This window comes from Xenia sp. Carnegie-2017, unplaced genomic scaffold (genome assembly GCF_021976095.1).
Source record: "Xenia sp. Carnegie-2017 unplaced genomic scaffold, XeniaSp_v1 HiC_scaffold_14, whole genome shotgun sequence".
NCBI lineage: Eukaryota > Metazoa > Cnidaria > Anthozoa > Malacalcyonacea > Xeniidae > Xenia > Xenia sp. Carnegie-2017.
This window is the reverse complement of record NW_025813447.1, coordinates 9,964,724-9,988,857: the sequence shown is the minus strand read 5'-3', so window position 1 is coordinate 9,988,857 and position 24,134 is coordinate 9,964,724. Positions and strand designations below refer to the sequence as shown.

General features: G+C 34.1%; 2 protein-coding genes and 1 long non-coding RNA gene across 7 annotated transcripts; all 3 read left to right on the top strand.

Moving 5' to 3' along the window:
• Positions 1 to 5,925: 5,925 nt before the first annotated feature.
• LOC124433694 lies at positions 5,926 to 22,939 on the top strand. Of its 3 annotated transcripts, none has more exons than XM_046983484.1 (5): positions 5,926 to 6,342; positions 7,204 to 7,299; positions 7,446 to 7,754; positions 7,832 to 8,194; positions 22,294 to 22,939. In XM_046983484.1, exons 1-5 carry the CDS (start codon positions 6,339 to 6,341, stop codon positions 22,518 to 22,520), a joined length of 999 nt encoding a protein of 332 aa, XP_046839440.1. In that variant the 5' UTR covers positions 5,926 to 6,338; the 3' UTR covers positions 22,521 to 22,939. The 3 variants fall into 3 exon arrangements, with proteins under 3 accessions (XP_046839440.1, XP_046839439.1, XP_046839442.1); XM_046983483.1 differs by lacking the exon at positions 22,294 to 22,939 and adding an exon at positions 8,337 to 8,967 and having other exon boundaries at positions 5,930 to 6,342; XM_046983486.1 differs by lacking the exon at positions 22,294 to 22,939 and adding an exon at positions 8,567 to 8,967 and having other exon boundaries at positions 5,940 to 6,342.
• On the top strand, positions 11,503 to 13,624 carry LOC124433691. Of its 3 annotated transcripts, none has more exons than XM_046983478.1 (5): positions 11,503 to 11,647; positions 11,918 to 12,007; positions 12,104 to 12,412; positions 12,490 to 12,852; positions 13,106 to 13,624. In XM_046983478.1, the coding sequence occupies exons 1-5, from the start codon at positions 11,554 to 11,556 to the stop codon at positions 13,222 to 13,224; spliced, it is 975 nt and encodes a 324-aa protein (XP_046839434.1). In that variant the 5' UTR covers positions 11,503 to 11,553; the 3' UTR covers positions 13,225 to 13,624. The 3 variants fall into 3 exon arrangements, with proteins under 3 accessions (XP_046839434.1, XP_046839433.1, XP_046839435.1); XM_046983477.1 differs by having other exon boundaries at positions 12,995 to 13,624; XM_046983479.1 differs by having other exon boundaries at positions 11,510 to 11,647; positions 13,225 to 13,624.
• On the top strand, positions 15,893 to 16,943 carry LOC124433718. Its single transcript, XR_006944579.1, has 2 exons — positions 15,893 to 16,016; positions 16,371 to 16,943. It is a non-coding gene; the product is annotated as an uncharacterized LOC124433718 (long non-coding RNA).
• Positions 22,940 to 24,134: the final 1,195 nt, after the last annotated feature.

Genomic DNA, 24,134 nt, shown 5'->3' with positions numbered 1-24,134 from the left:
TTTCAATTTAAGAAAATATTTTAATTCTTGCTTTGATTAGCGTATTTGTCGTGGTGATTGACAATTGAGTAGTTCTTCAAAGAACAGTTGAACACCAAAATGATGATATTACATAAAATTAAAATGACACGATGCATTTCGGCAAACTGCACCATAATTTTATAACTATCTTCATTTCAGTTTTCTACAGTTCTTAAGAACTACTTAAATTGTCGTTCACCAAGACAAATATGTTAATGAGAGCAAAATTAAAGTTCGTGACCACAATAAAGTCTTTGTTTTATAAAAAAAATGTAATTTCCCTAAAACGTCATTGGAATTCATGCAATTGCCTCAATTCAAATCTGACTTTGCAATATTGTGCAGTCACTTAAAACTCTTCCCATACAGGCTATATACACAGTAATAGATTTCTGAAATGTGATTTCCCTACAACATCATTGGAATTGAAGTGCGTCAAACTGACTTTGCAATATTTTGAGAGCAATGAGCTGCCTGAATTACTTATTACTTATTTCCAAAAGCAGACGAGTTGTTTTTTCTTCTAGTAACTAATTTGCAATTCTATATAGCTATCAAATAATTTTATGTTCTCGAATAAGTCATGCAGTTCATTTTTTGAATAAAGAATGCAATATTGTCAAAAAAATAATACATATCCAATTGTTTTTAGCTGTAGTAATGACAACAATGATATAAATGTAGCTTTAAAATTTTGTAACACGCAAATAGTTAAATGGATATATAGCCACCGTAGCACACCATAATCCATGACAAACAATAATTATAAATATCTACAAGAAGCGCTACAATGCGTGTTTGCTCTTCCTATTTTAAAAATATAGTCACGTAAAGAATTTGACACATCTTTGTTGCCCAGCTATATAAAAACAATCAAAAAGAAAAATTTACCCCGGAATTTGCCAGAAGCAAACCAACAATTACATCTCAATTAAATAGCTATGTAACTTGGCATTTCGACAATTCATTCTACCTGTAAATTCTTCCCATTTCATATTACTCACAAAACATGATAAATTAATAATTCAGTAATGTTTACGTCAAAATATAATGTGCCGACGTAGGATCGTTTAATTGAGAGATATGATTAACAATGTAAATATTTACTTTTTAATCAAGTTGAGAGAAGGATAGGCCAGCCTGACCATAGTGCAGGATATGAGAGAATAATGAGAGAATAATTATGCTATGGGCCCACGCTTTCAGATTCTTCTTTATGATTTGAATTTTACAGTAACTTAATTAAGTGAAGCAAAAAATGGTTAAAGAGTAAGAAATCTTAACATTTTAAGTGCCAGTTTATAATTTAATAGCGACATAAAATACTTCAATATAAAACTGGTTGATTACAGAGTTTTGATGAGCCATCTTCAATGGTTCAGGGATGAATAAACATTAATTGTATAGTAAATAAACAATTAAATGAGAGTACCTACATAATGATTACATATGAATGACATTCCGTTCAAATATATTCATAGTACTTATCAAAATATAGGATGTCTTTGAAGACTACTTTCTATCTCAATTGTGGTTAAAATCTTAAATTTTTGAGGTTTATAAAACCGTGCTATTGAAATTAGAGAGTATAAAAGACTTTTAAGAACTCATTATTTATAAAAGCGAAGCTAAGTTGTGAATTATAAGAGAGACAATAGCGGACACATAATGAGGACATTTGGCACGCCACAATCATACATTCGTCATTCATGCATCACAATCTTTTATTATTACTATGCAGTACACATCTAATAAATTACAAAATCACTCTTGATTTCCTTTCTTTGTTTCGGTTATGTTGTATTTTTTTTATTCTTTTGAGACATATGTGAAGCTCATGTGTTCAGAAGAGCAAAATGCTTTGTTTGCGATACTTTTACCACAAAATTCCACCTAATTAAATAACAAGGCAACGAGTAGTAAAATACAACGATGTTCGATAAATACTTACCTAGTACAATTTGCATCAGTTGATGAACAAGTCCAGTTTTCGGTAAGTTTGCGTGAATGAATATTCATTTCGTATTTGCATTTTCATTGCGATTACATGAAAGTCGACAAAGTCATACAGTCGTACTACATGACTTTCTTATATTGTTCAAAGCAATCTACAACTAATGCTTTCCTTCAAAAACAGTAATAGTGCACTTTATTTCTTGTGAAATGCTCCTAACCGAGGAAGATGTGTGCGCAACTTTCAATTTTACTGTCGTATCACATACAAGTCGTATGTTTAAGACAAATTCACCAACTGACCAACAGATAGTGTATGTGTGTAGATAGACCAGAAGTTCAGAGCAGGTTGCTGAATAAACAGCGCTAATACATTAACAGTTGCAAATACGGCAATACAGCAAATACCGATATTCTTCACATTCTTATAAAATCGAGCTTACAAAATCTTCAATATATTTGTCAACAGTGCCAGCATTAACGAAAAGCGTTACAGTTAAAGCAAATTTTTTTTTGATTTCGGAATATTCCATTTCCCTTACTTTACTTTTGCTACACTATTCATTATACATTCTCACAAAATTGGCGCATGCGCATTTAGGTATTTCTTCGGAGAAATAGAGCTGCTGGGGGTAAAAAGGGGGGATACAATGTCAATTGTATCAAAAAAGGGGGGATACAAAGGGGGGGAATAGAGCTGTTGGAGGATACGCATCAAATTGAATTTATAAATTGTTAGTTTAGAATGAAACAATGAAATAAATGTCTTAATTTGATGTGAGTTTAAGTTCGTGTTAAATTCTCTTTTCATAATCGCTGAAAAATTGATAATAAATCTCAAAAAAATCATTAAACATAAAATGAGCGTTGTTGCTAGACACCTCCCTGAAAGTTAACACTATGACTGACTGACTAACTGACTGACTGACTGACTGACTGACTAACTGACTGACTGACTGACTGACTGACTGACTGACTGACTGACTGACTGACTGACTGACTGACTGACCGACTGACTGACTGACTATGAAAAATTCAGGTGACTCAACGGGATTTGAACCCATGACCTCTGCGGTGCCGGTGCAGTGCTCTGACCAACTGAGCTAAGAAGTCACACAGTGACTTCAATATTGATACATTGTTGACACTTGCTCATTGAGTGAACTTGAAAATTCAGGTGACTCAACGGGATTTGAACCCATGACCTCTGCGGTGCCGGTGCAGTGCTCTGACCAACTGAGCTAAGAAGTCATACAGTCACACTGAGTGATTGTCCCGTTGATTCACCTGAATTTTTCAGGTTCATGAGACAATTTCTTAAATTGTCCAGCAAAGTGCGAAGATCATATCTTCATTTAATTTCAAACACCGCACTGCATAAAACATTCCTTCAAAAATTGACTAATTTGTGTGAATTTTCGCCACTCACCACAATACTTCAATATTCCTATTGAAACTTTGCACTAAACCTGGTATCCAACAGTTTTTAAGATCAGCGATTACCGGACGATCCTTTCCGGTAATCATCGCTTGGTTGACCCATTTAATACCCAAACCAAAACAGAAAAAGATAAATAGTTTATTTGCATTTAAAGCTTTTAAACAAATAATCTGATTATTTTAAAGATTTTCGGGCAAAAAAAGTGTTCTTAAGAAATTTTTCCATACAAATTTCTTAAAATTTTCGATGGCTTAAATGGGTTTAAGTGTTCGCCATGGTGGTTGGCCTGAAAGATCAAAAGAAGTCTTTATTTTTACGTTTGCGCAACTAATCAGAAGTGTTCTGTAGCTAACAAAGAAATATGTCATGATTGTTGTGAAAATTAATGATTTTAGACTTTTTATGTATAATGTGCGTTTCATTAAGTACACTCATTATTGAGTACAGTAGCTACATACAATAATACCGAGCATCTGCCATTCAAGATTATGAACTGCCAAGAAAAACTATGAGGCGCCAAGCCGGACAACTTTGTCTTTCAGAAAATATATGTGCTGAACTTCAAATTTGCATTTTCTGAATCGAATAAATCGGTTCTCAACTCAAAATATAAATTTTAAAAACTGATAAACTTAAGAAATAGGTCGTCGATGTGCGCTTTCGTTTTTTCTTGTTGCCAGAAATATGCGACGTTGAAGCCCGACTCAATGGCATTTGGGTTGATGTTGACCTTATTGCTGCGTGATTTGCTAAGCTTGGAAAACTCCTTCGCAGTTCTTCCGTCAAAGTCGATCCGGTCGAGCCGCTGTTTCTGCTGGAGTTGTTCGTCGAGCCAAGCGGACTATTAGGAGTAATATTTGAACTTTCCAACTGACTAATTCTTTGTAACGCGTTATTCAAGTGAAACTGAAGTTCATTTTGATTGAGCATCTTCGACAATCGAGATTCGAGAATCTATTGCAATTTGCAAATGGCGGCCACGCACGCTTACCGCCCACGTGATAAAAACAAGGACGCAAAGCATCATAATTAGAACATATTTTTTTCGGAGAGCATATATTTTTTAAGTTTAGCAAATATTTTTTAATTTTGGCATATATTTTTTAAGTTTATCAGATATATTTTGAGTTGAGAACCGATTTATTCGATTCAGAAAATGCAAATTTGAAGTTCAGCACATATATTTTATGAAAGACAAATTTGTCCGGCTTGGCGCCTCATAAAAAACACTTAACTCTCAATGTGATATCCAATATCCGGATAGTTATGTTGTTGAAATCCCCATTATCAGGTCAAAAGTATAGAATTTCAACCGTGAGAAAGTGTAAATTATATTTATAATCTAACAAGGATGCTCATCTCTTCAGTATAAATGATGATATAAGCGGTATACCATATGAAAGATGTATATTTTTTAAAATTGTCGTTTAAATGAACAATAATATTTCTACCTAATATGACAAACCCAGTTGAAGTATTTTTCCAGTATAAAAATGCAAATTTGTAGAGATAAATGAACATCTCTAAAGCTGAAATTTATCTTTACATTATGTTGCATATAATATAGCTTTATATAAGCAATAAAGGACATGATTTGTTTTTCCAAATAGACAAACGTATTGTATTTTATGAGGTTTAATAACAAGAAATGTAAATGTGTTCCTTTAGTGAAATCAGTTATTCAAACGGCTCATTGCTGATAAAATTGGAGAAAGTCACGATTGAAACTAAATCGAGGTTAATTTTATGAGGCTTTGTACAGTAGACGGGAAAAAATTATATCAGGCTTCTCCAGGATTCATGGATTGTTTTTTAAATGAATTGATCATTACATGTTGATAAAATGATGTCAACAACTAAAAAAAACTTGCTGTGCTGAACCACAAACAAATTGGATACTAATTGTGGTTTTCCATGTGTGGTTTTCATCGAATAATGTCAAATATATAAATTTGTTCAAACTAACAAGCAAATATAGGTGAATCTTTTCAAAAGATTACCCAATATTGCAAAAAAATTGACTGTAATGATTGATACGAGTCACTAAGTCAAAGCGTAATAGACACTGCGGCAGAGAAGGAATCATTCAATGCAAGCGCTCTGTGCCTTTAGTTGGTCACTTTAAGTTTCATTTTTTTTTACCGCTACAAAAGTTTACTTTCGTACTTGGTACAATACCAGAAATTGCAAATGTAAAGACCAACTCATAAGCTAAAAATAACATGTGATATTAAGAAATATGCTAATTATTGAAATGCAAACATTTTTTGACAAGTCATCTTAGAAAACCACCGGAAAAGACATTAGCAACAAATATAGTGTAACTAGAAGTCGTCGATGAATATTGAACAAAATACCCCACCGACGGTCAAAGCCATGTTTGTGTCATAAAACTACAAGAAGATGATGCATACTTTTGCTGATGCTATTTAACGCAGCCCGCCTTTCAAAATTTTCTCATTTTCATTGTGTTAATATATTTGTACAAAAGCAAACTCTCTTTCGCGACTTTCTAGAACTTGCACGTGACGTTGTTTGATAAAATCATCGGGGTCATTGATTACTTACTGACAGAAATCCGCAGTAGATTAATGCAAGTACATTGTACATTCACATGCATCGATTTTATAAGACCAAAGTTAAAGTGTAGTTTTCAATCATTACTTAATATCTTATCAAAATCAGTCATTCCAATGGAAATCAAGCAGACCACAGAAAACAATTTCAGTAATGTATTTTGAAAAGGAAATTTATTTGAAATCGTCACGATCGCAGTTAACCATTTGAGGTTCACAGCATGTCGGTTTAAGTATAAAAGCAAATACAATCTGCAGACACACACTAAACTTGTAAAATATAAATAGGAGCACAATACCTGACATTGTGAAATTTCGTGGAGAAATCAAATTCTAAAAAAGAAAATATGGGTGAGTATGTATACGAATGTAGCTAATTAAAAAGTGTGATTATACAAAAGTTTATTTTATAAAATCATTTACAAAATGTAACCAGTATAATGCAATATTAAGGCCAATTTATGGAATAAAAGGAAAAGAAAACTGTAGTAGATAGAAATGTGTTAACTGATATATTAGCCAGTAGGATAATAAAAGCGCCTTGATGATGAATTTATTACATTTAAAATTGTTTTGCTAAATTTAAATCAATAACATTGTAGGCGTTGCGATTTTGAAATAATTGCAGGACTTCAGTTTTCTTTTTATTTCTGTAATTATTTCACCAAACAACAGGGTGTGGAAAAGCACAAAGAAATTCTTTCACTGATGGAGACTTAAGATCGTTTATGCCATAAAAAGCAATATCACTGCGAATCTACTAGACGCATATCTTTCGCACTAACGAAGATCTTGCACTTAATTTACAAACATGTACGCGCCATTCGCTGAATGCACGATAAAAGACATTACTACATAACTCAAGACATAACTATAACTATTCACATCACTACAACTAGACATTACTATCCATATTTTTATGACGCAGTTTTGTGTAGGAGATCAGAGTTAATTGGAAAAATTAACGGAAACTTGTAGTCAGGAAAAAATGTACAAAATGAAAAAAAATAAAACAAATTAACAAAATATTTAAATAATCGACCATGGAAATTTATCAATCAACCTGCAGCGTTTCGATCAGTTCCTCCATACAAAATAAGAGATAAAGTATTTCACTTTACGTGGTCGTTTAATAAATTTAAACTACCCTAAAATGTACGAAATAATGAACATAAAGCCTTGTCACTAACGAAAAATTTCTCTCTTGTTTAGGTAATCTTTTGTATTTCAAATACACAAAGGCATTATGTATGGCTTTGATATTTGTCTCAAACAGCAAAAACGCGAATGCAGAAAGCCGTGGATTAGGTATGAAGACGACGGCTTTTGACATGTTGATCCATAAAGTCATGTATAAATACATTAAAGAATTTAGTTTCTGAAGCAAATTTTAATGATATAGTCAAAGTTCAACGTTTAAACGATATACCATTATGTATATTTTTAATATTTAGCACTTGAAGATGAAGTTGTCTCAATTTACAGCAAAAACTTCACAAATATTCCCAAGGACAGGGAGCCATTTTATGTAAAGGTACATCGATGTGTACTCAACATGACAGACGACGGTTACAATGTTCCAGGTCTCGAATATTATCCCCAACCCACAAAAATGAAAGAAATTGAGATCGCCGTTGCTGATTTAAAAAGCTACAAGAAGTTTTATAAATATATTGTCTACGATCACATTTCTTGTAACTGGAAGAAGTGGTTAGGCCAGCCAATGAACTTTGATTTACACAAGAACCTTACTTCAAACGAAAGTAAGCCGGATTACTGAATGTGAGAATGACGTTGAATAACCACAGCTTAACTTAAAAACTTCATTTTTTTCTTACAGTTAACGAAACAGAATTTAAATCTAAGGTTAAATACAATCCACCAAACGTGAGAGGATGTAATGACTACTGCAAGAATCAACAGCCACGTTTTAATGTACACAGTGAACCCATGGCAGTTAATATAGATCAACTTTTCATACCATTCAAACAATGCCTGCCTGGTTGCAAAGCAACAGAGAACATTCGCAATGTTAGCACGAAACTCAAAAATGGCTTCTATAAGCATTTAAAGATCATAAGACATACATCTTGCAATCGTTGGAGCCCATCTACGCAATCACAAACCGATAGCAATTTACTGGCTGTTTTAAACATCTCGAAATCACAAAGTTTGAATAAACATCAAAGGGGAAGTGATGAAGGTATGAATTTCTATGATATACTTGTAAGAAAAAACAAAGCAAAGTTATGTTCATCACTTAAGAAGTATACTTCTTGTAAGCACTTGCATTTATGTTTCATCATTCTCTTTATTATTTCATTCCTATTAAAATTTCTTCACAGATATCAAACACATTTTGTTAAATAAAGGATTGTTGCTCTACATCACATCACCCAAAATGATTTTTGCTGCTTTTGTTCTCACAATTGTCCTCATTTCAATACTTATTCTGGACTGCAGTCTGTGTTGTCGTAAAAAAGGAATAATGTATTTGTTGTTGACTTGTGGAAAGAAAAAGGAGTGCAAAGATTGCATCAAAAGCAAGCAAACTATGATCGAAATGATTGTGTAGATTGTTGCAAAGGAGAAAAACAGAGAGAAAAAGAGAGAGCAGAGATCCGGATCAAGTCTTGGATATCAGGCTGGAGAGAAGAGGATGAATGCAAAAGAGTGAGAAGAATGCAGAGTGTAACCGCAAGCGAAGACATGACACAAACAAGATGCCAATAAGAGAAAATATGAATTTAGAATGTATGAACTATATACAAATACAACAAACTCTCTCCTTGCAGACAGCCCCGCTATTAAAGAGTGTTTGTACATCCCCCACGCCTAAAAGTATTTTTAAAAGCACTGAAATTACTCTCTAAAGTTCAGGCACTTCACATATTTCTTTTTATTGTTCCTTTCTTGTAAGATGTGATTTTTTCTAGAATAACACGAAAGTGAATGAAAGTTTCATGGTTTCTGTAACTCTGTTTCTATCTTTTTTTTGTCTTGAATTGATTCATCAAGGAGATAATTGTATTTTCATAAAAGCATTTAAATATCTCAAAACAAACTTGTTTAAGGCAGTCCAAACTCCCTTAGCAGAGCCTCCTCCCTTGAGCAATAAAGTGATTTAGCAAAAACGACGTTTCGACTAATAAGTCGTCAAATTTTCGCGAGGGATCTGGGTCTAGGACGCCACCACGTCGTAAAGTATTTATGATTTAGCAAACCTTTGTAGGACTTCGTTAAATTATAGTATGAAACAAGTTTCATCCATTTCGGCATTTTCCTGCTGAATCGTGTTTTCCGATGATTTTAAACCAAATTTTTGATATCAAAAATATACTGCAGTATATTTATTTTAAAAAATTATAAATAAAAGCAAAATCATCGACATGCGGCTTTGTGACTAAAATTGTTTTGACTCGAGGAAGCCCCGAAATTAGGGCAGACCTCACTTTGTTTATTTGTTTGTGTTTTTTCGCTTTAGGAAATAAAACATTCGCTGTTTTTCTTAAATGAATATATGTAGGCCTATATAATATTTTAGGAGAGCAAATATCAAAAATAATTCCGTCGCCGACACGACGTCAAATTGTATGTTTTCACGTCGAAGCCGTCAACACAACTGCCGTCGTAGATTGAACCGGAAGTAAAAAGCGCATGCCACGCCATTTTCATGGCGTCTTAAAATAGATCACCGAAAGTCGCAAAGATTTTATGACGTTGAAAATTTTGTTATTGACAGCCATTCCATGAAATATGGCTACTTAAATTTTACAACATAGCCATATGCATAAAGCGCTGTTGTTTTTTTCATTAACCGCGACTATCGATAGTCGTTGAGATAATTCCGTTATTATAGCAAACGATACTGTTGACCAAAAAGTGTTTGATTTCTCTCTTTCAGAGTATAGGACAGTTGATAAATTAAAATATGCAACAGCGATAAATTCCAGTTAGACCTTAGGCATGCTTGGTCAAGTTCTTTTTTGCACAATAGACAAACACGTACAGTCGATAGTTCTGCTCTTTGTCTACCATTTATATGGACGTGCGAATTAGTCAATATTACGAACGCTCTCACTAACCACTTGAAAAACATGAATTTTAATACGAAGTGGCACGGACATAATACCAACTCTGCAATTCTAATAGGAAGAAACACTTAGAAATACCACTCAAAACACCCCCCTTCCCTCCTCACAATAAATTAGGACACTTCATGAATTATTTGAATGACCAAATGTTACACGTGAACACCGTGCGTTTACCCCGTGCTGTAGCACGCCTTTTTCTCGAATGTTTTGCGCGTGCTGTTTTCGAATTTAAAATCTCTTATTTATTTTACTCAAGAAAAAATGAGTAAGAATCAATTTACTCAACAGGGGCCGGTTGCACGAAGCCTGTATAGCGTAAACCATTGGATGGTAAAATTTTCAAACTTGTAAAAAAGATGTTTGTTTTTATATTTTCACATTACGACAAAGAAATTTTATAATCTAAGAGTTTTACTTAAAATATTGATTGAGAATGACTGACTCACGTTTTAAGTAAAAGTACGCTTAATTGCTGAGTAAAACAAACTCGTTCAAAGTGAGTACCAATTACTCAGCGATAACAACTACTAAAAATTTTGACTAACAGCTTTAATCCAGAAAAGAGTAAAATTGATCATTACGCCACAATGAGTGAAACTTACTCAAAAAGTTGCGTACGAATTCGAGTTACTCAAACATTGTGTATAATTTACTCAAGCATTTTGCAGTGTGAAAGAAGCCAGAGGAAAATTCTGAGAGTCGTGCGTCAGCACGGGTCCGTTTATATGTATTGTCCCTCTAAGATGCTCTTTCAAACATCAAGGCTTCCGTTGAAGTGCCTTGCAGGGTGTCGTGAGCCAAATTTTACACTTGGTGTACACATTCTATATTCAATACAGTTTTGTACCAACGAACGTAAGGTGTTGGTTATTGTGCCATCGTGACAGTAGGAAGATCGATAATTAAGGAGGTTCACATTCGTGAGAATGTTATCGTTTACATCTGGAACAATGCATGATTATTTCAAATACAGTAATAATAAACAATTAACAATTTCGACAAGTGCATGAATCATCATAATCATGTTACGGCAGCAATTCGCCCACAACAGGAAATGTTAGGTAAATGTACTTCGAGGAGAGAAAAATTTTTTTTCGTTGGGGTTTACCGCAAGGAGGTGAATTATACCTTAAATACAATTGAGTACGGTATAAAATGAGGCAGCGTTTTGTAGCAATACAAACAGGCATAAACAGCAGACTTGTGAGGTGTTAAGTAACAAGAAAAGAAACTTACTTGTTTGTTGTATCTTGAAGTGAACCAGAATCTGAAAAAAATGGGTAAGTAAAAATAATGCTTTGATTGTGGAAATTGTAATACATATGTAGATTTCATAAATACATCGTAATATACAATTGTTGGATGAGGTTGGGCATGACATCAATATTCAGATAGATATCAATAATATTGTCGAAGCAAAGCTAAGGCGAATAACATAGACCGAAGTATAAATAATCCTTGATATCATATGAAAGCTGAATTTAATAATTGTATTATTAGTCATCTTAACAAACTCTTTGTAGATACGATGTCACAATTACAGTATCGAGAATTATTTGCAGGTACTTGACCAATAAAACGGTCAATGTTTACATAGTGAATAATAATGGGGACATATAAATTGACATGGGCTATAAATGGACGGGGCCTTAGTTCACTGACTTGAATCACCTCGAATACACAAAATTAGTATTAATATTAGATTAACCGAAGCATCCTCTCGTGAAACCCTTGCTATGCTTTAATAAAACACGCAATCTAACTTTATACAACGTAAAAATAGCCATGAAACAGGCTCTTTGATTTAACAAGTTAACTTTTATCTCGTTTAGGTACCATTGCCAACTTTTCACAGGCATTATGGGTGGTTTTCGCATTTGTCTTATGCAGCAAAAACGTTAATGGAGGAAACAATGGATTAGGTAGGAAAACAAATGACTTTTATTATTCATTTAAACAGCGACAGGTTTTTGAAGATATAGTTCACTTTATTGAATAATAACTTTTTTAATATCCAGCCCTCGAAGATGAAGTTGTCTCAATTTACAGCAAAAACTTCACAAATATTCCCAAGGACAGGGAGCCATTTTATGTAAAGGTTCATCGATGTGTACTCAACATGAAATACGACGGTTACAATGTTCCAGGTCTCGAATATTATCCCCAACCCACAAAAATGAAAGAAATTGAGATTGTTGTGCCTGATTTAAAAAACTACAAGAAGTTTTATAAATATATTGTCTACGATCACATTTCTTGTAACTGGAAGAAGTGGTTAGGCCAGCCAATGAACTTTGATTTACACAAGAACCTTACTTCAAACGAAAGTAAGCCGGATTACTGAATGTGAGAATGACGTTGAATAACCACAGCTTAACTTAAAAACTTCATTTTGTTCTTACAGTTAACGAAACAGAATTTAAATCTAAGGTTAAATACAATCCACCAAACGTGAGAGGATGTAATGACTACTGCAAGAATCAACAGCCACGTTTTTATGTACACAGTGAACCCATGGCAGTTAATATAGATCAACTCTTCATACCATTCAAACAATGCCTGCCTGGTTGCAAAGCAACAGAGAACATTCTCAATATTAGAACGAAACTCAAAACTGGCTTCTATACGCATTTCATTATCATAAAACATACATCTTGCAATCCTTGGAGCCCATCTACGCAATCACAAGCCGATAGCAATTTACTTGCTGTTTTGAACACCTCGAAATCACAAAGTTTCACTAAACATCAAAGGGAGAGTGATGAAGGTATGAATCTCTATGATGTACTTGTAAGAAAAAACTACGCAAAGTTATGTTCATCACTTAAGAAGTATACTTCTTGCAAGCACTTGCATTTATGTTTCATCATTCTCTTTATTATTTCATTCCTATTAAAATTTCTTCACAGATATCAAACACATTTTGTTAAATAAAGGATTGTTCCTCTACATCACATCACCCAAAATGATTTTTGCTGCTTTTGTTCTCACAATTGTCCTTATTTCAATACTTATTCTGGACTGCAGTCTGTGTTGTCGTAAAAAAGGAATAATGTATTTGTTGTTGACTTGTGGGAAGAAAAAGGAGTGCAAAGATTGCATCAAAAGCAAGCAAACTATGATCGAAATGATTGTGTAGATTGTTGCAAAGGAGAAAACAGAGAGAAAAAGAGAGCGCAGAGATCCGGATCAAGTCTTGGATATCAGGCTGGAGAGAAGAAGATGAATGCAAAAGAGTGAGAAGAATGCAGAGTGTAACCGCAAGCGAAGACATGACACAAACAAGATGCCAATAAGAGAAAATATGAATTTAGAATGTATGAACTATATACAAATACAACAAACTCTCTCCTTGCAGACAGCCCCGCTATTAAAGAGTGTTTGTACATCCCCCACGCCTAAAAGTATTATTAAAAGCACTGAAATTACTCTCTAAAGTTCAGGCACTTCACATATTTCTTTTTATTGTTCCTTTCTTGTAAGATGGGATTTTTTCTAGAATAACACGAAAGTGAATGAAAGTTTCATGGTTTCTGTAACTCTGTATCTATCTTTTTTTATCTTGAATTGATTCATCAAGGAGATAATTGTATTTTCATAAAAAGCATTTAAATATCTCAAAAACAAACTTGTTTAAGGCAGTCCAAACTCCCTTAGCAGAGCCTCCTCCCTTGAGCAATAAAGTGATTTAGCAAACACGACGTTTCGACTAATAAGTCGTCAAATTTTCGCGAGGGATCTGGGTCTAGGATGCCACCACGTCGTAAAGTATTTATGATTTAGAAAACCTTTTGTAGGACTTCGTTAAATTATAGTATGAAACAAGTTTCATCCATTTCGGCATTTTTCCTGCTGAATCGTGTTTTCCGATGATTTTAAACCAAATTTTTGATATCAAAAATATACTGCAGTATATTTATTTTAAAAAATTATAAATAAAAGCAAAATCATCGACATGCGGCTTTGTGACTAAAATTGTTTTGACTCCGAGGAAGCCCCCGAAATTAGGGCAGACCCCACTTTGTTTATTTGTTTGTGTTTTTTTTCGCTTTAGGAAACAAAACATTCGCTGTTTTTCTTAAATGAATATATGTAGGCCTATATAATAATTTAGGAGAGGCAAATATCAAAAATAATTCCGTCGCCGATACGACGTCAAATTGTATGTTTTCACGTCGAAGCCGTCAACACAACTGCCGTCGTAGATTGAACCGGAAGTAAAAAGCGCATGCCACGCCATTTTCACGACGTCTTTTTGTTGTCACACTCTAAAAATTTTTGTTATCGACAGCCATTCCATGAAACATGGCTACTTAAATTTTACAACATAGCCATATGCATAAAGCGCTGTTGATTTTTCATTAACCGCGACTATCGAAAGTTGTTTAGATAATTAAGTTTTTATAGCAAACGATACTGTTGACCAAAAAGTGTTTGATTTCTCTCTTTTAGAGTATAGGACAGTTGATAAATTAAAATATGCAACAGTGATAAATTCCAGTTAGACTTTAGGCATGCTTGGTCAAGTTCTTTTTTGCACAATAGACAAACACGTACAGTTGATAGTTCTGCTCTTTGTCGACCATTTATATGGACGTGCGAATCAGTCAATATTACGAACGCTCTCACTAACCACTTGAAAAACATGAATTTTATTACGAAGTGGCACGGACATAATACCAACTCTGCAATTCTAATAGGAAGAAACACTCAGAAATACCACTCAAAACACCCCCCTTCCCTCCTCACAATAAATTAGGACACTTCATGAATTATTTGAATGACCAAATGTTACACGTGAACACCGTGCGTTTACCCCGTGCTGTAGCACGCCTTTTTCTCGAATGTTTTGCGCGTGCTGTTTTTCGAATTTAAAAATCTCTTATTTCTTTTACTCAAGAAAAAATGAGTAAGAATCAATTTACTCAACAGGGGCCGGTTGCACGAAGCCTGTATAGCGTAAACCATTGGATGGTAAAATTTTCAAACTTGTAAAAAAGATGTTTGTTTTTATATTTTGACATTACGACAAAGAAATTTTATAATCTAAGAGTTTTACTTAAAATATTGATTGAGAATGACTGACTCACGTTTTAAGTAAAAGTACGCTTAATTGCTGAGTAAAACAAACTCGTTCAAAGTGAGTACCAATTACTCAGCGATAACAACTACTAAAAATTTTGACTAACAGCTTTAATCCAGAAAAGAGTAAAATTGATCATTACGCCACAATGAGTGAAACTTACTCAAAAAAATTGCGTACGAATTCGAGTTACTCAAACATTGTGTATAATTTACTCAAGCATTTTTTGCAGTGTGAAAGAAGCCAGAGGAAAATTCTGAGAGTCGTGCGTCAGCACGGGTCCGTTTTGACAGTATATGTATTGTCCCTCTAAGATGCTCTTTCAAACATCAAGGCTTCCGTTGAAGTGCCTTGCAGGGTGTCGTGAGCCAAATTTTACACTTGGTGTACACATTCTATATTCAATACAGTTTTGTACCAACGAACGTAAGGTGTTGGTTATTGTGCCATCGTGACAGTAGGAAGATCGATAATTAAGGAGGTTCACATTCGTGAGAATGTTATCGTTTACATCTGGAACAATGCATGATTATTTCAAATACAGTAATAATAAACAATTAACAATTTCGACAAGTGCATGAATCATCATAATCATGTTACGGCAGCAATTCGCCCACAACAGGAAATGTTAGGTAAATGTACTTCGAGGAGAGAAAATTTTTTCGTTGGGGTTTACCGCAAGGAGGTGAATTATACCTTAAATACAATTGAGTACGGTATAAAATGAGGCAGCGTTTTGTAGCAATACAAACAGGCATAAACAGCAGACTTGTGAGGTGTTAAGTAACAAGAAAAGAAACTTACTTGTTTGTTGTATCTTGAAGTGAACCAGAATCTGAAAAAAATGGGTAAGTAAAAATAATGCTTTGCAATTGTGGAAATTGTAATACATATGTAGATTTCATAAATACATCGTAATATACAATTGTTGGATGAGGTAGGGCATGACATCAATATTCAGATCGATATCAATAATATTGTCGAAGCAAAGCTAAGGCGAATAACATAGACATGATATGTTTTCACGTCGAAGCCGTCAACACAACTGCCGTCGTAGATTGAACCGGAAGTAAAAAGCGCATGCCACGCCATTTTTACGACAAGTTATGTTCATCACTTAAGAAGTATACTTCTTGTAAACACTTGCATTTATGTTTCATAATTCTATTTATTATTTCATTCCTCTTAAAATTTCTTCACAGATATCAAACACATTTTGTTAAATAAAAGATTGTTCCTCTACATCACATCACCTAAAATAATGGTTGCTGCTTTTGCTCTCTCAATTGTCCTCATTTCAATACTCATTCTGGACTGCAACCGTGTTGTCGTAAAAAAGGAATAATGTATTTGTTGTTGACTTGTGGGAAGAAAAAGGAGTGCAAAGATTGTATCAAAAGCAAGCAAACTATGATCGAGATGATTGTGTAGATTGTTGCAAAGGAGAAAATGGCGAGAAAAAGAGATCTAGAGCGCAGAGATCCAGATCAAGTCTTGGATATCAAGCTGGAGAGAATAAGGTGAAATCAAAAGAGAGAGCAGAATGCAGAGTGTTACCGCAAGCGAAGACATGACACAAACAAGATGTCAATAAGACAAAATATGAATTTAGTATGCATGAACTGTATCTAAATACAAAGGACAGATCCTTGCAGACAGCCCGCTATTAAAGAGAGTTTGTACAGCGCCGCCTAAAACTACTATTAAAAGAGTAGCGAGAGACTTGCCGAGTGGAAATCGAATTCGTGTAATAAAAATTAATGCCCAACAAAGTTTTGATTAGAGCCATAGAAATAGACCAGAAAAATTGTAAAATTGAATTTATTGTAACGTTTCGTCTTTACTCAAGACAAATAATAAATAGGATGTTAAGACAAAATATTATATTTACAAAAGGTGTTAAATTACTACGAAAGGAGATGTCAAATGGATTATATGATAAGAAGTTAGAAGTAAAAAAAGAGAAATTAAAGAGGTTAAGTGGAATGGAATTTCCTTGCACATTAAGTAAGCCAGTATTTATTGATTAGAAGGTTCATGAATGGAGAGTTCATAAGAAGGGCCCAATGGACTGCCCATAGCCACACCATCAATTTGCTGGTACATTTTCCCGTTAAAGATAAGTGACAGTTCTTAACAGCAGAGAGTAGTTTTCAAACTCTGTTGCAGTGAGTCCGTTGAAGTACTTGTGGTTGTTAAAATGCTATTGGATATTATGCGGATGGTTTGTCAACATACGAGGCGTTAGCAGCTTCGACACTTGAATAAATAGACTACACCAGATCTCAGAGGTTTAGAATTTTGTCCTTAGGGAAGAAAGAAGATGATAAAGTTGCTTGTAAAGGGCGGAAAATAAATTTGCTAGTTTATACGAATAGTGAAATGGAGGAAAGAATGGGTCTGAGAGGGATGTTACATTTATGTATTTTAGAAGACCATACAATATACCTATTCGTGAACCAGTAGGGTAAAGTTTTTGTAAGTTTCTTGGCCGATAGATTTAGCAGTCTTTCAACTTTTTTAAAGACTTCACTTGATTTTCTCGTTGTAAAGTGACTTTTACTGGATCAATCATGCGGAAGAAACTTTTTGTGTCAGATGAGTGTGTTCATTTTCTTTATGTAGTCGTCTTTGTTAAGTAACATGCCTTTTCCTTTGTATTTAGAAACATAGTTCTGTCTTTTTCTATAGAAAAGGTTCAAGTCTTCTTGTAGTAAGCAGGGGACTAGTGAAACCTTGTGGGCAATGTCTTGAATTTGCATTTGATCGAGTCTGGAAAAGGCCAGTGAAAGTAGGTTTGCAGAGGTTTAGAGTGGTGAATTTTATTAGTGCGAGATGTGTCAATGTCGGTGGGAATAGTTTAAGTTTTGAAAGATTTCCTTGTAAATGTGGTGTTAGGTGCTGGTTCAGATAGTCAAGAAAGATTGGGACGTGATGGAGGGATGTGAAGTAAAAGTTTGCGACTTAGATCGGTAAAGTTGCATGGTTTTCAAATGAAGAAGGACATTCTTAAGCCAGGATTGTCAGATGACATGAATATATCAGCAAAGAGAGGCCCAATGGAGTGTGCTTGTGTTACCATGCTGAGAGGACGCGTATGCGTGTTTCCGTTTATTTCTTCTTGAAGGAGTTTATTTTGGCATTGGCGATAAGCGCTAGAGTTTTGTAAACGACGACTAGCTACTTTGAACCACAGGAATCTTGGTATCACAGAGCGCTTTCTGCATGTCGTAAGAAAATCCAAGTCGAGTTTGGCTTTTCCCAGCTTAAGTTCAAGTCGTTGGAATTTTCTAAATGCTTCGAGTGCTCCATTATTATAGCGATTATTTAAAATAGTAGCGAGAGACTTGCCGAGCGGAAATCGAATTCGTGTTCATTACGACAATCATACATAGCGCCTGACGAAAACAACCATGTTATTTGCCTAAACGCACGCACTTTGATAGTTTGTTCAACACAATATCACAGATGACAATATTTAACTAATTAAGGATCTCTTTACCGTTCGGCTCATGCAAACAAAAAGCTTTGTTTGGGACGAAGTGTAAAAAGTAGTAGCTTGTTCAACAAACGTCGAACAGTATCTACATTTTATATGATTGACAACAGGGCAACAAAAAAATGCAGGAACATCCTTCAAAATAATTATATAATTATATATAACTCTAATTGAGTGGGCGCATGTCTATAAAACTTACAGGAGCGGAAAGTTGAAATTGGATATGAAATGTCGTTGGTTGATATCGTAAGACAAGTATGGAAACTAGCCAGAGAAAAATTTTGATCATGATTTAGGACATGCAACAAGCCGGAATATGAAATATAACTATTACTGTAAAGCAACGTTAACAGCATAGTAAAAGAAAAACATAATGTACATAAGCTAGCAGCAGCAGCAGACAATAATTGTTGATACGAAAAAGGGAAAAACATACCCAATATGTGTTGACAATGTTAAGCAAGCCGCATTCTGAAAAAACAAATAGGGTGTGACAAATGTTTTCAAAATTAGAAATGATACGAAATTATCATTATTATGACCATCGCCCCGCGAAGCTAATTTGTTGTGATAAACTATTTGGCAAACCATAGCAGCATCATCCATGGGAAAAACTTACTGAAAAAGAGAAAGAAATAGTCGCTACGGCCAAATTTTTACAGATCGTCGTCAAGATATGTTGGTATGCAGTTGACCATTATAACATGCACTTCCTATTGAAAATAAACTGAAAATTTTATTAGATGTGTTAAATGCATTTTTTGTCCAATTTACCTTCAATCGACATAAAAATACATCTTTTCACATTCATACAATAGCATATTGCCAGAATTTATATTTAACTTCATTATTTTATTTAAAACGTTCAAAATGATAAGAAAAATTAAAGGCTTTTTCACTAATGAAATAATCATCAACATAAATAGCCTCTATAGTGCATTAAACAGAAGTAAAATGTTTCTATTAACGACGTATCGGAGAGAAACTAATTATTAGCAGATTAATTTGCAATTAAATGGTTGCATAACACACCGCACCTAAAAACCTTGACCACTACCATGAGTGAGAAAAATTAAATCAAAAATGTGCAATAATGACCATTCCGGTCTACCCACGGGTGATACACCACATTTCTAAACTTTTTCTTAACCATGCATTTAAATATTTTTCACGTTGACTTCACACATGTTTCAGTTAGATTCAATCTGCGAAATATTCGGAACTATGGCGGTCAAACCAAAATAGACAAAATGAGAATGAACGAAACAGGAATTCTTAATATTTTCAATCTTGATCGAGCTCATACAAACGAGATAATAATAAATTGCTTTTCACACAATTACTACATCCCGTCTCACTTCAATTGTATCATCGATTCTTTAATTTGGTAAAGAATTCTCCAAATATATTTTGTGGGAGAGCAATTCAGACCACCGAAGAATTTAATACAAAGTGATCTTAGAAAGTCCCACTTAATTAGCATCACATTCCAAACAAACAAGAGTGGCAAATAAAAACCTCTTCCCATAATATTGATGTGAAGATGCTCTTTCAAACATCAAGGCTTCCGTTGAAGTGCCTCGCGGAGGATTAATGTGTCGAATTTTACACAGTTTAAGATGCAGTACACATTCTATATTTTTAATTTAGTTCATATAAGAACGTAAAGCGGTGGTTATTGTGCCATCATGGTCGTAGGAAGATCGATAATTAAGGAGGTTCACATTCATATGAGCATGTTATAATTTATATATGCATACATGAATGAAGCCTCTCAATTTTCAACCTTCGTATGGCCCAGGCGATACCGACAAAAATGCAAAGTAACAAACGGCTCCTAAACATTACAAAATTATTAAGCTGAACAATGCATGATTATTTTAAATACAGTAATATTAAACAATTAACAATTTCGGAGCGTACATGAATCATCATAATTATGTTGCTGCAGCAATTCGCCCACAAAGGAAAGGTTTGTTCCAGTACATAGCTTCCTACCAAGTACTAAATCAGTCGAAGGATGTCCTTCGACGAGAAAAAAATTTTTTTTTCGGTGCGGTTACCATGGGAGGTCAAGCATACCTTTGATACAATTGAGTACGGTATAAAATAAGGCAGCATTTTGTAACAATACAAACAGGCATAAGCAGCAGATTTGTGAGGTGTTAAGTAACAAGAAAAGAAACTTACTTGTTTGTTGTATCTTGAAGTGAACTAGATTCTGAAAAAAATGGGTAAGTAAAAATGCTTTGCAATTGTGACAGTCGTAACTATGATTGTAGACTTAATAAATATACCGTAATAGATATCAATTGACAAAATTTTCATTGCTAATAAAGATACTTTATTTGACAAGATTAATGTTAGATCACTGACTTGAATCACCTCGGACACACAAAATTAGTATAAATATTAAATTGATCGAAACAAACCTCTCGTGAAACGCTTTTTGCTTTAATAAAACACGCAATCTAACTTTATACAACGTAAAAATAGCGAGGAAACGGGCTCTTTGATTTAACAAGCGAACGTTTATCTCGTTTAGGTACCATTGCCAACTTTTCACAGGCATTATGGGTGGTTTTCGCATTTGTCTTATGCAGCAAAAACGTTAATGGAGGAAACAATGGATTAGGTAGGAAAACAAATGACTTTTATTATTCATTTACACAGCGACAGGTTTTTGAAGATATAGTTCACTTTATTGAATAATAACTTTTTTAATATCCAGCCCTCGAAGATGAAGTTGTCTCAATTTACAGCAAAAACTTCACAAATATTCCCAAGGACAGGGAGCCATTTTATGTAAAGGTTCATCGATGTGTACTCAACATGAAAGACGACGGTTACAATGTTCCAGGTCCCGAACGTTATCCTCAACCCACAAAAATGAAAGAAATTGAGATTGTTGTGCCTGATTTAAAAAGCTACAAGAAGTTTTATAAATATATTGTCTACGATCACATTTCTTGTTACTGGAAGGAGTGGTCAGGCCAGCCAATGAATTTTGATTTACACAAGAACCTTACTTCAAACGAAAGTAAGCCAGATTACTGAATGTGAGAATGACGTTGAATAACCACAGCTTAACTTAAAAAACTTCATTTTGTTCTTACAGTTAACGAAACAGAATTTAAATCTAAGGTTAAATACAATCCACCAAACGTGAGAGGATGTAATGACTACTGCAAGAATCAACAGCCACGTTTTAATGTACACAGTGAACCCATGGCAGTTAATATTCATCAACTCTTCATACCATTCAAACAATGCCTGCCTGGTTGCAAAGCAACAGAGAACATTCTAAATGTTAGCACGAAACTCAAAAATGGCTTCTATAAGCATTTAAAGATCATAAAACATACATCTTGCAATCCTTGGAGTCCATCTACGCAATTACCAGCCGATAGCAATTTACTGGCTGTTATATTAAACACTTGGAAATCACAACGTTTGAATAAACATCAAAGGGGAAGTGATGCAGGTATGAATCTCTATGATATACTTGTAAGAAAAAACTACGCAAAGTTATGTTCATCACTTAAGAAGTATACTTCTTGTACACACTTGCATTTATGTTTCATTATTCTCTTTATTATTTCATTCCTATTAAAATTTCTTCACAGATATCAAACACATTTTGTTAAATAAAGGATTGTTCCTCTACATCACATCACCTAAAATGATGTTTGCTGCTTTCGTCCTCTCAATTGTCCTCATTTCAATACTTATTCTGGACTGCAATTTGTGTTGTCGTAAAAAAGGAATAATGTATTTGTTGATGACTTGTGGAAAGAATAAAGAGTGCGAAGATTGCATAAGAAGACGTCAAACCATGATCGAAATGGTTTAATAGAATGCTGAAAAGACACAAATCAAAAGAAATGAAGAATACAGAGAACCAGACTGAGTCATCAATAAAAATTGATGCAGACACAGGAAATGACCCCACAAGAACAAGACTTGAATTAGTTGTGACGTGGTCAGCGTAAATGCAGAAAAATTATGGGTACTAATACAATTAAATCTAACAAAATTAATATCAGCGTACTGATATAACTATGTTTTTCCTGGTATCTCGCATTTGAAGTAGCTTGTAAATCTCCGTTTGTCCATTTTGAGAATTATAGACACACCTTGTTTAATCTGCTACATGCTTATTTTTTATTTATTTCTTCTGGTTATATAACAAACTTGAATTTTCCTGTGGTCAAGATAGAAATTAAGGCAAAACATTCCGCTATAACAATAATATATGCCATCTAAACTTTATTCGATAAACTTTGTATTGGACGAACTTTCTACTGTATGGAAATAAGCTTTGTATTGAACAACTCTTTAACAAGCACTCTATTTAAGCTCAAAAATCATTATAAATAAAATTAGAAACGATTGTAGAGAGTCATATTTCACGGTCTCTATATTTGTCTGATTTAATCCATGCAGCAAAACCATTTCTGTCAAAAAAAAACAGACATGTTGGAAATAATATACATACCTATTTTTTCTCGCAACATTACTATCGTAAAGATGTTAGCAGATATTATTGCGACAGATATTTGTGTCGACAAAACACTATACTTTAAGAGGTGATGTCATTGTCTTTACTATAAATATCGGTAGATTTTTTTATTTTAGGCAGGATATGCTGTTCTGCTTTTTTGCTATGTGTTGTCAATCATATCCATCATTGTCATAGTATCGTTTGCATAACAGAGAATTCGCATAAACCTATGTATGCTGGTGTATTTTTTCATCCATATATATTATAATTGTTATATATAAAATGTTGTCAAGAATATTAATGTCTTTTATCAATATTTAGCACTTGAAGATGAAGTTGTCTCGATCCACATCAAATACTTCACAAATATTCCCTAAGACATGGGAGCCATTTTACGTAAAGGTTCGTCGCCGTCATTGACGGTCCAACATGTTCCTATGTGCCATGTGAGAAACATTATCCTCAACACAAACAATGAAAGAAATTGAGACTGCCGTTCCTGATTCAAAATACAAGAAGTTTTATAAATATATTGTCAACGATTACATTTCTTGTCATTGGAAGAAGAGTTCAGGACCGGCAATGAACTTTGATTTACACAAGAGACTTGCTTCAAACGAAATTAAGCCGGATTACTGAATGTGAGAATGACCTTGAATAGACATAGCTTATACTAATAGAAGATAAATCTAAAGTTAAATACAATCCACCAAACGTAAAAGGATGTAATGACTACTGCAAGAATCCACAGCCTCGTTTTACTTTGCACGGTGAACTTATAGTTGATGATGTATTTCAACTCTTCATTCTATTCAACCAATGCCTGCCTGGTGCAATGCAACAGAGAACATTTTCAGTGTTACAACAATATTCAAAACAGGCTTTATTACGTGTAAAAAGATCACGGAACACACATCGTACAATAGAGTATTTCTTTGACCACAATTTTTGCCTTGAACAGGA

Coding starts and splice junctions, on each gene's coding strand:
- LOC124433694 (XM_046983483.1), top strand. Junction 7,300..7,445: donor TGCAGAAAGCCGTGGATTAG/GTATGAAGACGA, acceptor TTTAATATTTAG/CACTTGAAGATGAAGTTGTC. Junction 7,755..7,831: donor GAACCTTACTTCAAACGAAA/GTAAGCCGGATT, acceptor TTTTTCTTACAG/TTAACGAAACAGAATTTAAA.
- LOC124433691 (XM_046983477.1), top strand. CDS start 11,554: ATGAAAGCTGAATTTAATAATTGTATTATTAGTCATCTTAACAAACTC. Junction 11,648..11,917: donor GTATCGAGAATTATTTGCAG/GTACTTGACCAA, acceptor TATCTCGTTTAG/GTACCATTGCCAACTTTTCA. Junction 12,008..12,103: donor TGGAGGAAACAATGGATTAG/GTAGGAAAACAA, acceptor TTTAATATCCAG/CCCTCGAAGATGAAGTTGTC.